Source organism: Mytilus galloprovincialis, chromosome 5, assembly GCF_965363235.1.
Source record: "Mytilus galloprovincialis chromosome 5, xbMytGall1.hap1.1, whole genome shotgun sequence".
In the NCBI taxonomy this organism is placed as follows: domain Eukaryota; kingdom Metazoa; phylum Mollusca; class Bivalvia; order Mytilida; family Mytilidae; genus Mytilus; species Mytilus galloprovincialis.
In genome coordinates, this window is record NC_134842.1 from 91,453,227 (window position 1) to 91,472,550 (window position 19,324).

A 19,324-nucleotide genomic window follows, 5' to 3' on the forward strand; every position below is an offset into this window, starting at 1 on the left:
GGTAACTCTGAAATGATAATCCCATTCTTTTGATTCCAAACGATTTTTACATGTATTATATATCAATTCTTACCAACTTACACTTTTTTTTATTACTTTAAACAATTTTGATAGAATGTTGATTATCTATTCGGACAGAATTTTTTTTTTACGTAAAATGTTACATTCCAACAAAATATAGTTGTTAAATTTTGCATAAAATTAATGTAAAGTCAAGGTTGTGTTTTCCAAACATGTCTTTTTAATCTGTCAAAAGTACATACGAATGATACTAAATAAAAAGATTGAAATTAATGTCCGATTAGTAGCATCTGTTCGGAATGTTTCCTTTATTAGTTCGATATGCATGCTAAATAGATAAAATATAATAATTTGTAAGTTAACCTGATATACGACAGCTGTGTTAAATTGATTGACAGTTAATTGCGATTATTCGCTCGGTTTCATCACATGAAATGCCTCGAATTTTATTCATAAAAAGGAATCTCATACTAGTTTCTTTATTTTTGTTTTTCGCGGTTTATTTCGTAACCTCTTGGCATGGCTTTAAATACTTGTTAAAAGAAGAAATAGGAAGTAAAATTAAGGAACCTCTATTTCTGAAAGGTAAGCACTATGTATACTGACCCAATCAATATATGATTATCTTACCCCATTCTAAAAGGGATAAGGTATATGGAAATCACACTTTAGGTCCGTCGTCCGTCTATCCACCCGTTCATCCAAGCATTATTCTCCTTACTCTTTTCTTGGGTGTTACTCAACAGAATAGATTCGTATTAAGTCAGATGCTTGATAGTAAAGCGTTGTAATCTGAGTGCTTTTCGTATTGGTCGGACACGTGTTTGTGAAAGTATGGACCTATTATGACAACGATGGGCGTCAAGTTGGTTACCTATTCCCTATTCCCTATTCGTTACCTATTCCCTATTCCCTATTCGTTACCTATTCGTTACCTATTCCCTATTCCCTATTCGTTGCCTATTCGTTACCTATTCCCTATTCCCTATTCGTTACCTATTCGTTACCTATTCCCTATTCCCTATTCGTTGCCTATTCGTTACCTATTCCCTATTCCCTATTCGTTACCTATTCGTTACCTATTCCCTATTCCCTATTCGTTACCTATTCGTTACTTATTTGATTTTTAATATCCTTCCCCCTTTTTAATTATGGCATGGAATAGTTTAATATGGCTGCCGTTACCATGGAAACGGCACAATTGTGAAAAAAATCAGTTTTTGGTTTTTGGTGAACTGTTTGAATATGCATCAACTCAGAATCATCATATTTTAAAACATTGTAGGTGCCCACTATATACAGGTGTTGGATGATTTTGGCGATCATTGGAACTACTATGTTGCCATGGAAACTACACCAAAATTTTCAAAATTCTCAAAATGCTCAAAACTTCATGAAACTTCACAGTAATGATGAGCAACATTGGTAGATGTGGCATTTGGAGTTGGAATTTCCAAAATAGGTCTTGTTACCATGGAAACAATGCAAAAAGGTCAAAAATTTCAAAAATAAGAATTCTGAGTAAACTGGATGAAACTTTCCAGAAATGGTAACTGGCATAGGCAGAGTTGGATTTTGAAGTTAGAATTTTCAAAATGGCCGCCGTAACCATGGAAACAGCAAAAATATAAAAAATTTCAAAATGTTCAAACTTAATGAAACTTTGCAAAAATGTTACTAGACATCTGTAGATGCTCTCTTTGACTTTGAAATTGTCAAAATGGCTGCCGCTCACCTGGTAATAGGGGGAAGGGTGCCATCCGTTATTGCTAGCAATTACAAATCTAGTTGTTAATACTCTTACATATGGTAATAGTTCTAAATTTGTTGAGGTAAAATGATCTTTTTATGACCTATGTATATGTGTTTGTGCTCAACCGATCCTGTTACTTCATGTTCGATACGCATTTGTTCCTTACTTGTTTTTTATACGTTCTACCTTTTAACTGCTTTATGTCCGTATGTTTGAAGATGGATCTTGGTTCGACGGGATGAAATCACCGTGTTAGCGCTTGCATAAAAAAGAAGATGTGGTATGATTGCCAATGAGACAACACTCCACATTAAACCAAAATGACACAGAAATTATCAACTATAGTTCACTGTACGGCCTTCAACAATGACCATAGCCCAAACCGTGTAGTCACCCATAAAAGGCCCTGACATGACAACCTCATACAATTCAAACAACAAAACTGACGGCCGTATTTCATAAACAAAAATAAACGGAAATATGTAACACAAAAACAAACGATAACTACTTAATTTCAGGCTCTTGTCTAGAGACAGGCACATACTAACATAATGTGGTGGAGGTAAACATGTAAGCAGGGTGTACATCGTTTCGGAGCATGCTATTACCTTGTTTAATTCGTTCCATCACTCACTTATAATTCGCTTATAATACGAGTATCTTACGTTGCACCTTTTAAAACATCATTTTCAATTGTTTTGTTGTCTCTGGTGGAAGATTTGGGTTCTTAGAGGTGATATAACTCTATAAGTGCATTTGTATTCGTTCCAGAGCTCGGATAATACCTTGTTAAATATTCGTTACTTATTCGCTTTTAAAAAGTTTGTTGTACGTTGCACCTTTTAGAAAAGAATTTTCAATTAAGTTCATATCTGTGGTGGTAATAATGTGTTCTTATAGATGAAATACCCCTATTAGCGCATATGTACTCGTTCCAGCGCTCGGATAATACCCTGTTACTTATTCGTTCCTTATTTGCTTTTAATGCATGAGGTATACGTTGCACCTTGAAATAAATCGTTTTTTAATTGTGTTCATGTCTCTGGTAGTAAGAATGTGTTCTTAGAGATGAAATGACCCTATTAGAGCGCATGTACCCGTTCCAGCGCTCGGTTAATACCCTGTTACCTATTCGTTACCTATTCGTTACCTATTCACTTATAGTACGTTTGTTGTACGTTGCACCTTTTAGAAAAGGATTTTCAATTAAATTCATTTCTCTGGTGGTAATAATGTGTTCTTATAGATGAAATACCCCTATTAGCGCGCATGTTCCCGTTCCAGCGCTCGGTTAATACCCTGTTACCTATTCGTTACCTATTCGTTACCTATTCACTTATAGTACGTTTGTTGTACGTTGCACCTTTTAGAAAAGGATTTTCAATTAAATTCATATCTCTGGTGGTAATAATGTGTTCTTATAGATGAAATACCCCTATTAGCGCGTATGTACCCGTTCCAGCGCTCAGTTAATACCCTGCTACTTATTCGTTCCTTATTTGCTTTAAATGCACGATGTATACGTTGCACCTTGAAATAAATCGTTTTTTTATTGTGTTTATGTCTCTGGTGGTAACAATGTGTTCTAAGAGATGAAATTACCCTATTAGAGTGCATGAACCCGTTCCAGCGCTCGGTTAATACCCTGTTACCTATTCGTTACCTATTCGTTACCTATTCGTTACCTATTCACTTATAATACGTTTGTTGTACGTTGCACCTTTTAGAAAATGATTTTTAATTGTCTCCCTGTCTCTTGTGGTAACAATGTGTTCTAAGAGATGAAATTACCCTATTAGCGCGCATGTACCCGTTTCAGCGCTCAGTTAATACCCTGCTACTTATTCGTTCCTTATGTGCTTTAAATGCACGAGGTATACGTTGCACCTTGAAATAAATCGTTTTTTAATTGTGTTCATGTCTCTGGTGGTAACATTGTGTTCTTAGAGATGAAATGACCCTATTAGAGTGCATGATCCCGTTCCAGCGCTCGGTTAATACCCTGTTATCTATTCGTTACCTATTCACTTATAATACGTTTGTTGTACGTTGCACCTTTTAGAAAAGGATTTTTAATTGTCTCCATGTCTCTTGTGGTAACAATGTGTTCTTAGAGATAAAATTACCCTATTAGCGCGCATGTACCCGTTCCAGCGCTCAGTAAATACCCTGTTACCTATTCGTTACCTATTCGTTACCTATTCCCTTGTAATACGTTTGTTGTACGTTGCACCTTTTAGAAAAAGATTTTTAATTGTATCCATGTCTCTGGTGGTAACAATGTGTTCTTAGAGATGAAATTACCCTATTAGCGAGCATGCACCCGTTCCAGCGCTCGGTAAATAACCTGTTACCTATTCGTTACTTATTCGATTTTAATGCGCGGGATATACGTTGCACCTTGAAATAAATCGTTTTTTAATTGTGTTCAAGTCTCTGGTGGTAAGAATGTGTTCTTAGAGATGAAATGACCCTATAAGCGCGCATGTACCCGTTCCAGCGCTCGGTTAATACCCTGTTACCTATTCGTTACCTATTCGTTACCTATTCGTTACCTATTCACTTATAATACGTTTGTTGTACGTTGCACCTTTTAGAAAATGATTTTTAATTGTCTCCATGTCTCTTGTGGTAACAATGTGTTCTTAGAGATGAAATTACCCTATTAGCGCGCATGTACCCGTTCCAGCGCTCAGTAAATACCCTGTTACTTATTCGTTACCTATTCACTTATAATACGTTTGTTGTACGTTGCACCTTTTAGAAAAGGATTTTCAATTGTGTCCGTGTCTGTGGTGGTAACAATGTGTTCTTAGAGATGAAATGACCCTATTAGCGCGCATGTACCTGTTCAATCGCTCGGTCACAGTAATACCCTGTTACCTATTCGTTACCTATTCGTCACATATTCGCTTTTAATACGTTTGTTGTACGATGCATCTTTTAGAAAAGAATTTTCAATTAAGTTCATATCTCTGGTGGAAATATAGTGTTCTTATAGATGAAATACCCCTATTAGCGCATATGTACTCGTTCCAGCGCTCGGATAATACCCTGTTACTTATTCGTTCCTTATTTGCTTTTAATGCACGAGGTATACGTTGCACCTTGAAATAAATCGTTTTTTTAATTGTGTTCATGTCTCTGGTGGTAACAATGTGTTCTTAGAGATGAAATTATCCTATTAGCGCGCATGTACCCGTTCCAGCGCTCGGTAAATACCCTGTTACCTACACGTTACCTATTCATTACCTATTCACTTATAGTACGTTTGTTGTACGTTGCACCTTTTAGAAAAAGGATTTTCAATTAAATTCATATCTCTGGTGGTAATAATGTGTTCTTATAGATGAAATACCCCTATTAGCGCGCATGTTCCCGTTCCAGCGCTCGGTTAATACCCTGTTACCTATTCGTTACCTATTCGTTACCTATTCACTTATAGTACGTTTGTTGTACGTTGCACCTTTTAGAAAAGGATTTTCAATTAAATTCATATCTTTGGTGGTAATAATGTGTTCTTATAGATGAAATACCCCTATTAGCACGTATGTACCCGTTCCAGCGCTCAGTTAATACCCTGCTACTTATTCGTTCCTTATTTGCATTAAATGCACGAGGTATACGTTGCACCTTGAAATAAATCGTTTTTTAATTGTGTTCATGTCTCTGGTGGTAACAATGTGTTCTTAGAGATGAAATGACCCTATTAGAGCGCATGATCCCGTTCCAGCGCTCGGTTAATACCCTGTTACCTATTCGTTACCTATTCACTTATAATACGTTAACTTTGTTGTACGTTGCACCTTTTAGAAAAGGATTCTTAATTGTCTCCATGTCTCTTGTGGTAACAATGTGTTCTTAGAGATGGAATTACCCTATTAGCGTGCATGTACCCGTTCCAGCGCTCAGTAAATGCCCTGTTACCTATTCGGTACCTATTCGTTACCTATTCACTTATAATACGTTTGTTGTACGTTGCACCTTTTAGAAAATGATTTTTAATTGTCTCCATGTCTCTTGTGGTAACAATGTGTTCTTAGAGATGAAATTACCCTATTAGCGCGCATGTACCCGTTCCAGCGCTCAGTAAATACCCTGTTACTTATTCGTTACCTATTCGTTACCTATTCACTTATAATACGTTTGTTGTACGTTGCACCTTTTAGAAAAGGATTTTCAATTGTGTCCGTGTCTGTGGTGGTAACAATGTGTTCTTAGAGATGAAATGACCCTATTAGCGCGCATGTACCTGTTCAATCGCTCGGTCACAGTAATACCCTGTTACCTATTCGTTACCTATTCGTCACATATTCGCTTTTAATACGTTTGTTGTACGATGCATCTTTTAGAAAAGAATTTTCAATTAAGTTCATATCTCTGGTGGAAATATAGTGTTCTTATAGATGAAATACCCCTATTAGCGCATATGTACTCGTTCCAGCGCTCGGATAATACCCTGTTACTTATTCGTTCCTTATTTGCTTTTAATGCACGAGGTATACGTTGCACCTTGAAATAAATCGTTTTTTTAATTGTGTTCATGTCTCTGGTGGTAACAATGTGTTCTTAGAGATGAAATTATCCTATTAGCGCGCATGTACCCGTTCCAGCGCTCGGTAAATACCCTGTTACCTACACGTTACCTATTCATTACCTATTCACTTATAGTACATTTGTTGTACGTTGCACCTTTTAGAAAAAGGATTTTCAATTAAATTCATATCTCTGGTGGTAATAATGTGTTCTTATAGATGAAATACCCCTATTATCGCGCATGTTCCCGTTCCAGCGCTCGGTTAATACCCTGTTACCTATTCGTTACCTATTCGTTACCTATTCACTTATAGTACGTTTGTTGTACGTTGCACCTTTTAGAAAAGGATTTTCAATTAAATTCATATCTTTGGTGGTAATAATGTGTTCTTATAGATGAAATACCCCTATTAGCACGTATGTACCCGTTCCAGCGCTCAGTTAATACCCTGCTACTTATTCGTTCCTTATTTGCATTAAATGCACGAGGTATACGTTGCACCTTGAAATAAATCGTTTTTTAATTGTGTTCATGTCTCTGGTGGTAACAATGTGTTCTTAGAGATGAAATGACCCTATTAGAGCGCATGATCCCGTTCCAGCGCTCGGTTAATACCCTGTTACCTATTCGTTACCTATTCGTTACCTATTCACTTATAATACGTTAACTTTGTTGTACGTTGCACCTTTTAGAAAAGGATTCTTAATTGTCTCCATGTCTCTTGTGGTAACAATGTGTTCTTAGAGATGGAATTACCCTATTAGCGTGCATGTACCCGTTCCAGCGCTCAGTAAATGCCCTGTTACCTATTCGGTACCTATTCGTTACCTATTCACTTATAATACGTTTGTTGTACGTTGCACCTTTTAGAAAAGGATTTTCAATTGTGTCCGTGTCTCTGGTGGTAACAATGTGTTCTTAGACATGAAATGACCCTATTAGCGCGCATGTACCTGTTCAAGCGCTCGGTCACAGTAATACCCTGTTACCTATTCGTTACCTATTCGTCACTTATTCGCTTTTAATACGTTTGTTGTACGATGCATCTTTTAGAAAAGAATTTTCAATTAAGTTCATATCTCTGGTGGAAATATAGTGTTCTTATAGATGAAATACCCCTATTAGAGCATATTTACTCGTTCCAGCACTCGGATAATACCCTGTTACTTATTCGTGTTCCTTATTTGCTTTTAATGCACGAGGTATACGTTGCACCTTGAAAGAAATCGTTTTTTTAATTGTGTTCATGTCTCTGGTGGTAACAATGTGTTCTTAGAGATGAAATGACACTATTAGAGCGCATGTACCCGTTCCAGTGCTCGGTTAATACCCTCTTACCTATTCATTACCTATTCGTTACCTATTTACTTATGAAACGTTTGTTGTACGTTGCCCCTTTTAGAAAAGGATTTTTAATTGTCTCCATGTCTCTTGTGGTAACAATGTGTTCTAAGTGATGAAATTACCCTATTAGCGCATGTACCCGTTGCAGCGCTCGGTAAATACCCTGTTACATATTCGTTACCTATTCGTTACCTATTCACTTATAATACGTTTGTTGTACATTGCACCTTTTAGGAAAGGATTTTCAATTGTGTCCGTGTCTCTGGTGGTAACAATGTGTTCTTAGAGATGATATTATCCTATTAGCGCGCATGTACCCGTTCAAGCGCTCGATTAATACCCTGTTACCTATTCGTTACCTATTCGTTACTTATTCGCTTTTAATACGTTTGTTGTACGTTGCATCTTTTAGAAAAGAATTTTCAATTAAGTTCATATCTCTGGTGGTAACAATGTGTTCTTATTGATGAAATACCCCTATAAGCGCATATGTACTCGCATTTGCTTTTAATGCACGAGGTATACGTTGCACCTTGAAATAAATCGTTTTTTTATTGTGTTCATGTCTCTGGTGGTAACTAAGAACACATTGTTACCACCAGAGACGTGGACACAATTGAAAATCCTTTTCTAAAAAGTGCAATGTACAACAAACGTATTATAAGTGAATAGGTAACGAATAGGTAACGAATAGGTAACAGGGTATTAAACGAGCGCTGGAACGGGTACATGCGCTCTAATAGGGTCATTTCATCTCTAAGAACACATTGTTACCACCAGAGACATGGAGATAATTAAAAATCCTTTTCTAAAAGGTGCAACGTACGACAAACGTATTTTAAGTGAATAGGTAACGAATAGGTAACGAATAGGTAACAGGGTATTAACCGATCGCTGGAACGGGTACATGCGCTCTAATAGGGTCATTTCATCTCTAAGAACACATTGTTACCACCAGAGACATGAACACAATTAAAAAAACGATTTATTTCAAGGTGCAACGTATACCTCGTGCATTAAAAGCAAATAAGGGACGAATAAGTAACAGGGTATTATCCGAGCGCTGGAACGAGTACATATGCGCTAATAGGGGTATTTCATCTATAAGAACACTATATTTCCACCAGAGATATGAACTTAATTGAAAATTCTTTTCTAAAAGGTGCATCGTACAACAAACGTATTAAAAGCGAATATGTGACGAATAGGTAACGAATAGGTAACAGGGTATTACTGTGACCGAGCGCTTGAACAGGTACATGCGCGCTAAAAGGGTCATTTCATCTCTAAGAACACATTGTTACCACCAGAGACATGGATACAATTAAAAATCTTTTTTAAAAGGTGCAACGTACAACAAACGTATTACAAGAGAATAGGTAACGAATAGGTAACAGGGTATCAACCGAGTGCTGGAAAGGGAACATGCGCGCTAATAGGGTCATTTCATCTCTTAGAACACATTGTTACCACCAGAGACACGGAAACAATTGAAAATCCTTTTCTAAAAGGTCCAATTTACAACAAACGTATTATAAGTGAATAGGTAACGAATAGATAACGAATAGGTAACAGGGTATTTACCGAGCGCTGGAACGGATACATGCGCGCTAATAGGGTAATTTCATCTCTAAGAACACATTGTTACTACAAGAGACATGGAGATAATTAAAAATCCTTTTCTAAAAGGTGCAACGTACAACAAACGTATTTTAAGTGAATAGGTAACGAATAGGTAACGAATCGGTAACAGGGTATTAAGCGATCGCTGGAACGGGTACATGCGCTCTAATAGGGTCATTTCATCTCTAAGAACACATTGTTACCACCAGAGACATGAACACAATTAAAAAAACGATTTATTTCAAGGTGCAACGTATACTTCGTGCATTAAAAGCAAATAAGGGAGGAATATGTAACACGGTATTATCCGAGCGCTGGAACGAGTACATATGCGCTAATAGGGGTATTTCATCTCTAAGAACACATTGTTACCACCAGAGACACGGACACAATTGAAAATCCTTTTCTGACAGGTGCAACGTACAACAAACGTATTATAAGTGAATAGGTAACGAATAGATAACGAATAGGTAACAGGGTATTTACTGAGCGCTGGAACGGGTACATGCGCGCTAATAGGGTAATTCCATCTCTAAGAACACATTGTTACCACAAGAGACATGGAGACAATTAAAAATCCTTTTCTAAAAGGTGCAACGTATAACAAACGTATTATAAGTGAATAGGTAACGAATAGGTAACGAATAGGTAACGAATAGGTAACAGGGTATTAACCGACCGCTGGAACGGGATCATGCGCTCTAATAGGGTAATTTCATCTCTAAGAACACATTGTTACCACCAGAGACATGAACACAATTAAAAAACGATTTATTTCAAGGTGCAACGTATACCTCGTGCATTTAAAGCAAATAAGGAACGAATAAGTAGCTGGGTATTAACTGAGCGTTGGGACGGGTACATGCGCGCTAATAGGGTAATTTCATCTCTAAGAACACATTGTTACCACAAGAGACATGGAGATAATTAAAAATCCTTTTCTAAAAGGTGCAACGTACAACAAACGTACTATAAGTGAATAGGTAACGAATAGTCAACGAATAGGTAACAGGGTATTAACCGACCGCTGGAACGGGATCATGCGCTCTAATAGAGTAATTTCATCTCTAAGAACACATTGTTACCACCAGAGACATGAACCCAATTAAAAAACGATTTATTTCAAGGTGCAACGTATACCTCGTGCATTTAAAGCAAATAAGGAACGAATAAGTAGCTGGGTATTAACTGAGCGTTGGAACGGGTACATACGCGCTAATAGGGGTATTTCATCTATAAGAACACATTATTACCACCAGAGATATGAATTTAATTGAAAATCCTTTTCTAAAAGGTGCAACGTACAACAAACGTACTATAAGTGAATAGGTAACGAATAGGCAACGAATAGGTAACAGGGTATTAACCGAGCGCTGGAACGGGAACATGCGCGCTAATAGGGGTATTTCATCTATAAGAACACATTATTGCCACCAGAGATATGAATTTAATTGAAAATCCTTTTTTATAAAGGTGCAACGTACAACAAACGTACTATAAGTGAATAGGTAACGAATAGGTAACGTATAGGTAACAGGGTATTTGCCGAGCGCTGGAACGGGTACATGCGCGCTAATAGGGTAATTTCATCTCTAAGAACACATTGTTATCACAAGAGACATGGAGATAATTAAAAATCCTTTTCTAAAAGGGGCAACGTACAACAAACGTATTATAAGTGAATAGGTAACGAATAGGTAACAGGGTATTAACCGAGCGCTGGAACGGGTACATGCGCTCTAATAGGGTCATTTCATCTCTAAGAACACATTGTTACCACCAGAGACATGAACACAATTAAAAAAACGATTTATTTCAAGGTGCAACGTATACCTCGTGCATTAAAAGCAAATAAGGGACGAATAAGTAACAGGGTATTATCCGAGCGCTGGAACGAGTACATATGCGCTAATAGGGGTATTTCATCTATAAGAACACTATATTTCCACCAGAGATATGAACTTAATTGAAAATTCTTTTCTAAAAGATGCATCGTACAACAAACGTATTAAAAGCGAATATGTGACGAATAGGTAACGAATAGGTAACAGGGTATTACTGTGACCGAGCGCTTGAACAGGTACATGCGCGCTAATAGGGTCATTTCATCTCTAAGAACACATTGTTACCACCAGAGACACGGACACAATTGAAAATCCTTTTCTAAAAGGTGTTACGTACAACAAACGTATTATAAGTGAAAAGGTAACGAATAGGTAACGAATAGGTAACAGGGTATTTACTGAGCGCTGGAACGGGAACATGCGCGCCTTTAGGGTAATTTCATCTCTAAGAACACATTGTTACCACAAGAGACATGATGATAATTAAAAATCCTTTTCTAAAAAGGGCAACGTACAACAAACGTATTATAAGTGAATAGGTAACGAATAGGTAACAGGGTATTAACCGAGCGCTGGAACGGGTACATGCGCTCTAATAGGATCATTTCATCTCTAAGAACACATTGTTACCACCAGAAACATGAACACAATTTAAAAAAAGATTTATTTCAAGGTGCAACGTATACCTCGTGCATTAAAAGCAAATAAGGAACGAATAAGTAACAGGGTATTATCCGAGTGCTGGAACGAGTACATATGCGCTAATAGGGGTATTTCATCTATAAGAACACTATATTTCCACCAGAGATATGAACTTAATTGAAAATTCTTTTCTAAAAGATGCATCGTACAACAAACGTATTAAAAGCGAATATGTGACGAATAGGTAACGAATAGGTAACAGGGTATTACTGTGACCGAGCGCTTGAACAGGTACATGCGCGCTAATAGGGTCATTTCATGTCTAAGAACACATTGTTACCACCAGAGACACGGACACCATTGAAAATCCTTTTCTAAAAGGTTTAACGTACAACAAACGTATTATAAGTGAATAGGTAACGAATAGGTAACGAATAGGTAACAGGGTATTTACTGAGCGCTAGAACGGGTACATGCGCGCTAATAGGGTAATTTCATCTCTTAGAACACATTGTTACCACAAGAGACATGGAGACAATTAAAAATCCTTTTCTAAAAGGTGCAACGTACAACAAACGTATTATAAGTGAATAGGTAACGAATATGTAACGAATAGGTAACGAATAGGTAACAGGGTATTAACCGAGCGCTGGAACGGGTTCATGCACTCTAATAGGGTAATTTCATCTCTAAGAACACAATGTTACCACCAGAGACATAAACACAATTAAAAAACGATTTATTTCAAGGTGCAACGTATACCTCGTGCATTAAAAGCAAATAAGGAACGAATAAGTAACAGGGTATTATCGGAGCGCTGGAACGGGTACATACGCGCTAATAGGGGTATTTCATCAATAAGAACACATTGTTACCACCAGAGATATGAACTTAATTGAAAATCCTTTTCTAAAAGGTGCAACGTACAACAAACGTACTATAAGTGAATAGGTAACGAATAGGCAACGAATAGGTAACAGGGTATTAACCGAGCGCTGGAACGGGTACATGCGCGCTAATAGGGTAATTTCATCTCTAAGAACACATTGTTACCACCAGAGACACGGACACAATTGAAAATCCTTTTCTAAAAGGTTCAACGTACAACAAACGTATTATAAGTGAATAGGTAACGAATAGGTAACGAATAGGTAACAGGGTATTTACCGAGCGCTGGAACGGGTACATGCGCGCTAATAGGTTAATTTCATCTCTTAGAACACATTGTTACCACAAGAGACATGGAGACAATTAAAAATCCTTTTCTAAAAGGTGCAACGTACAACAAACGTATTATAAGTGAATAGGTAACGAATAGGTAACGAATAGGTAACAGGGTATTAACCGAGCACTGGAACGGGTACATGCGCGCTTATATGGTCATTTCATCTCTAAGAACACATTGTACCACCAGAGACATGAACACAATTAAAAAACGATTTATTTCAAGGTGCAACGTATACCTCGTGCATAAAAAGCAAATAAGGAACGAATAAGTAACAGGGTATTATCCGAGCGCTGGAACGAGTACATATGCGCTAATAGGGGTATTTCATCTATAAGAACACATTATTACCACCACAGATATGAACTTAATTGAAATTTGTTTTCTAAAAGGTGCAACGTACAACAAACTTTTTAAAAGCGAATAAGTAACGAATATTTAATAGGGTATTATCCGAGCGCTGGAACGGATACAAATGCACTTATAGAGTTATATCACCTCTAAGAGCCCAAATCTTCAACCAGAGACAACAAAACAATTGAAAATGATGTTTTAAAAGGTGCAACGTAACTTCGTAAGATACTTGTACTCGTATTATAAGCGAATTATAAGCGAGTGATGGAACGAATTAAACAAGGTAATAGCATGCTCCGAAACGATGTACACCCTGCTTACATGTTTAACTCCAGCACATTATGTTAGTTTGTGCCTGTCCCTAGACAAGAGCCTGAAATTAAGTAGTTATCGTTTGTTATTATGATACATATTTCCGTTTATTTTTGTTTATGAAATACGGCCGTCAGTTTTGTTGTTTGAATTGTATGAGGTTGTCATGTCTGGGCCTTTTATGGGTGACTACACGGTTTGGGCTATGGTCATTGTTGAAGGCCGTACAGTGAACTATAGTTGATAATTTCTGTGTCATTTTGGTCTAATGTGGAGTGTTGTCTCATTGGCAATCATACCACATCTTTTTTTTTTTATGCAAGCGCTAACACGGTGATTTCATCCCGTCGAACCAAGATCCATCTTCAAACATACGGACATAAAGCAGTTAAAAGGTAGAACGTATAAAAAACAAGTAAGGAACAAATGCGTATCGAACATGAAGTAACAGGATCGGTTGAGCACAAACACATATACATAGGTCATAAAAAGATCATTTTACCTCAACAAATTTAGAACTATTACCATATGTAAGAGTATTAACAACTAGATTTGTAAATGCTAGCAATAACGGATGGCACCCTTCCCCCTATTACCAGGTGAGCGGCAGCCATTTTAACAATTCCAAAGTCAAAGAGAGCATCTACAGATGTCTAGTAACATTTTTGCAAAGTTTCATTAAGTTTGAACATTTTGAAATTTTTGATATTTTTGCTGTTTCCATGGTTACGGCGGCCATTTTGAAAATTCTAACTTCAAAATCCAACTCTGCCTATGCCAGTTACCATTCCTGGAAAGTTTCATCCAGTTTACTCAGAATTCTTATTTTTGAAATTTTTGACCTTTTTGCATTGTTTCCATGGTAACAAGACCTATTTCGGAAATTCCAACTCCAAATGCCACATCTACCAATGTTGCTTATCATTACTGTGAAGTTTTGAGACTTTTAAAAATTTTGGTGTAGTTTCCATGGCAACATAGTAGTTCCAATGATCGCCAAAATCATCCAACACCTGTATATAGTGGGCACCTACAATGTTTTAAAATATGACGATTCTGAGTTGAAGCATATTCAAACAGTTCACCAAAAACCAAAAACTGATTTTTTTCACAGCCATATTAAACTATTCCATGCGATAATTAAAAAGGGGGAAGGATATTAAAAATCAAATAAGTAACGAATAGGTAACGAATAGGGAATAGGGAATAGGTAACGGATAGGTAACGAATAGGGAATAGGGAATAGGTAACGAATAGGCAACGAATAGGGAATAGGTAACGAATAGGGAATAGGGAATAGGTAACGAATAGGTAACGAATAGGGAATAGGGAATAGGTAACGAATAGGCAACGAATAGGGAATAGGGAATAGGTAACGAATAGGTAACGAATAGGGAATAGGGAATAGGTAACGAATAGGGAATAGGGAATAGGTAACCAACTTGACGCCCATATGACAACGTGTGTCTAAAATGACTAAACACAAGACCTTTGTAGGGGTAGTTTTTAATTTGCTCAACTCGTAAAAGTCACACTTGTAAAGACATCTATTTTCTAATGAAGCTTGTGTTTTTGTTGTTCGTTTCTTTGGGTTGCTTTATCATTATTAAAGAAATAATAATAAATATTTAAAGTCACCGAGAAAAAAATTAAGAATATTATACCAGTAACGTAACGTTTTTAAAATAAACATGGTTATTATACTTCATGTTAAAATGCCATATTTTGATTGGCTAATACGAGGGTGTTTATTTATTCTATCACATAGCTAAGCGTGTGACAATTTTTTTGAATGTCACCCTCTCGTCCGAAAATATGATTCAGTATAATATTGAATTAAAAAAAACACATAGCTGAGAGGGTGATAGAGCAGATTCGTTCCCCTCGAAAAAGCATTGTCAACCTTGGCTTATATTTATATATTGTCGTATTTTGCATTTGCGGCACTTGTAATTGAAAGTAGACAGATTTGTGGAACAAAACTCCATGGCCACATTACATCGATATGGTATAATATGTTGTTCAATAGCTTCAAACAAACTTTAAAATAACATGATATATGGTATAAAATATCAACGTTATATACATATAATTTAATTTTGGATGTAACGCGTCTTCTGATTGGCTGACGTTATTTTGTTATGAGCCCATAGACATAATTTAGTCATGTGGCCGTGACGTCATCAACGTTTTTTCATGGTTTTCCACGGTTTAAAATGGAATTTAGAATTAAATTATAAGAAATGACTGTAATATTTTTTCTGTCTATTCGAAATAACATAAAAAATGTGGTGCACACTGTTAAATAACCCGCTACGCGCGTTATTCAGTGTGCACCAAATTTTTTATGTTATTTCTTCATAGACAGAAAAAATATTACAGTCATTCCTTAAATTGATCTCTACAAAATCAGATTCGTGAAAATATACATATCTTTTGGATAGAATAGAGCAGAATAGCTTTAAATATAGGTCAGCGTGACTCACTGTATGTTAGCGCGACTGATACGCTATCCAAGATATATCTTTACTAGGTCAGAGTGACTCACTGTATGTTAGCGCGACTGATACGCTATCCAAGATATATCTTTACTAGGTCAGCGTGACTCACTGTATGTTAGCGCGACTGATACACTATCCAAGATATATCTTTACTCAAAAGGGAGTAGAAAGATACCAAAGGGATATATTCAATAGCATTAGTTAAAAACAAACTGACAACGCGTTTGTAAAAAACTAAAAAAATCGACATTTGACTAGCTACCAGTGTGATTAAAATGCAAAAAGAAAACTGCAAGTGCATACAAACTAATCGTAACAATAGTTGCATTATATAAAAAAATGATACACTATAATTAAGAAAAAATGTGTCATATGGAAACATGTAGTGTCATGATCGGAATGATGTCTCAACCAATACGTTTTTAGGTCTTTCTTTCACACTCCGTTTAGGATCTCTTTCCATAAATCTTTCCAAAGCAAAACCATTGTACAAAGACAAAATTACAAAAAGTAACAAACTCAAGTGAAAATTCAAATCGGGAAGTCCATTATCAAACCACATCAAACTAAAGAAAACAACTACAATATGGGTTCAGGCTTTTCCTTATGTAGAAAATGATGGATTAAACCTGGTTTTATAGCTAGCTAAACCTCTCACTTGCATGAGAGCCGCATACAAAATTCGATGATCATAATGACAGTTATTTTTGTCATACGTAACACAAAAAAGGCAATGTAAAAACAATGTAATTATTTTATTCGTTTTCTTATTTTATAAAATCTTTTTTTTTATTTTTGACAGGCAACAATAAAATGGAAAATTCGGCAACTTTAGTCTCGGTGTTGTACGATATAAAACGGGAAGAATGGAAATCATACAAAAGATCATTCCAAACGTATCTTCGGTATTTTACCAATATACTAAAACTTAAAACAAAGCTGGTTTTGTTTTGTGAAAATTCAACTTTACAACTTTTGAAGTCTAACAGTGAATATCTTGCTCATAAAAATATACATACAATTGTAATACCATATTCTCAACTGGAGTATGCTAAATTTCGGAGCAAAATAGAAGAGACGTTGTCGTCTGAAGAATTCCAGAGAGATAATAAAATGTTAAACAATCCCGAGGGTTACTCAGCTGATTATATTGTATTAATGAACAATAAATTATCATTTATGAAAGAAGCTGTGGAGAAGGACCCGTTTCATACATCCCATTTTTTCTGGATCGATGCCGGATATGGACATGGAAACCGGTGGTTCTTTCCCACGGCATCAAAATACTGGGAACCAAAGAATCTGCTTAAATTGAAGAACAAAATTACCTACATTAAATTGTACGAGAACCCAGACGCCTTTAAAGGATATGAGTTACAGATATATAAAGAACAAGCTGCACCTGTTTTAAACGGTGCCTTTTTTGGTGGAGACAAAGAGTCAATAATTGAATACTATCATCTATATGATTCAGTTTTTAAGGAATATTTATTTACACATAATATCGTAGATGATGATCAAAACATAGGTATTTTCTGTTATTATCGACGACCTGAACTCTTCAATCTAGTTTTCGGAGATTGGAACGATGTGATGAAATTATTTGGTTAATATATTATTTTATAAGTGATTTTGTATCAGACGAAGACTTCTTTTCTATGAATATTTTATGTGATTTTTTTGGCAAACTTCATTTTGTATCGAAAGCTCGCCACACTAACAGTAATGCATCAAATACTAAATGCACATTACATTGTCTTACTACTTGCTATATATGCGGTATGAGTTTTTGCTTAATGTTAAAGGCCGGACGATGACTTATAGTTGCCAACTTCTACGCCTGACTCAGAGGGAGAATTGTTTCAATTTACAAGCACAACACATCTCATTTTTACATGCAATCTTATATGATAGACAGAACAAAGGAATAATCAGATTGGAAATATAATTCAACAATTAAACTTCAAAGAGTTTTAGCTGCGATATATCGATATCTTATAAAGAACTTAACCCTCAATGTCAAGAGAACGATTATATACCACTGAGCTCACATGTGTAACGATTATATACCACTGAGCTCACATGTGTAACGATTATATACCACTGAGCTCACATGTGTAACGATTATATACCACTGAGCTCACATGTGTAACTGTTCATGCATATATTTAAACAGATAAAGCACACATTTGAGTGGTGTCACTTTTACCCTTCTTCAGTTATGTATATTTATAATCTTATATTATCCAATATTATCCAAGCGGGGGCATTATCTGTGTCCCATGGACATATCCCCCATTTATCTTCATTTTTGTTGCCTGTTTACCCGTCATTGAATGTTGTAACCTTTGTGCAGAAATATTGAGGACACATTGAGATTAAAGTGTTTATCAAGTTGTCCAGTTTTTTGGGAGAGTAAAAGTTCAGACATATTTTGTTGAACTAAATAATTGGACCAATTGGGTCAAACCATACTAATACTACATGTTTGCAGGTTCTCGGATACCATCTCGAATATTAAAAACACATCATTCAGAAATGCACATTATCTGATCCTCTTTTTATTTGAGTTTTGGCTGCTATTCAAAATCAAAATGTGGAACATATCTTATCGGAATCATTTGGCAATATTTGGAATCTTCTGTTCCTTTAATTAAATCTCTCCAGAGCACACTCAGCTAGCTGTGTTCCATTGACGGATCATTTAAAAAAAAGTCATAAATATATTAAAAAAGAAGCTATTCCAAAGTTAAAATGTTGAAAGGAAAACCCCCAATAGAACGTTGCACATGCATACAATTTAATTAGTATGGAACGCCATGAATGCCTTATGTTGACGATCAGCATTATATGCAGTGGTCACATTATTATATTTAGTGCTCACAACATCATATGAAGTGGTCACACCATTATACGTACATATTTATACACACGAAGCGATCAAAGCATGTTGGCCAATATGTAGATTTGATATTTAAAAAAGCAATGTCTCACTAAATAAAATCTATGAACGGTTGGCACTGATTTGAATTATAATTGTTTCCTCCATGACAGTCTTGAACATTAATTAAAACTAAATACTATAGTATTAAATAAAAGACACTGCTATTACAGTGTTTGGTACAGGTTTGCACCACAGTTCAACATAGAACCCTATGGGAGAAAACC

The 19,324-nt window shown here is 36.1% G+C and overlaps 1 protein-coding gene across 1 annotated transcript; it reads left to right on the forward strand.

Moving 5' to 3' along the window:
* The first annotated feature begins 408 nt into the window (after positions 1 to 408).
* On the forward strand, positions 409 to 19,066 carry LOC143074830 (protein HtrL-like). Its single transcript, XM_076250080.1, has 2 exons — positions 409 to 606; positions 16,959 to 19,066. The coding sequence occupies exons 1-2, from the start codon at positions 456 to 458 to the stop codon at positions 17,765 to 17,767; spliced, it is 960 nt and encodes a 319-aa protein (XP_076106195.1). The 5' UTR covers positions 409 to 455; the 3' UTR covers positions 17,768 to 19,066.
* The last annotated feature ends 258 nt before the right edge of the window (positions 19,067 to 19,324 follow it).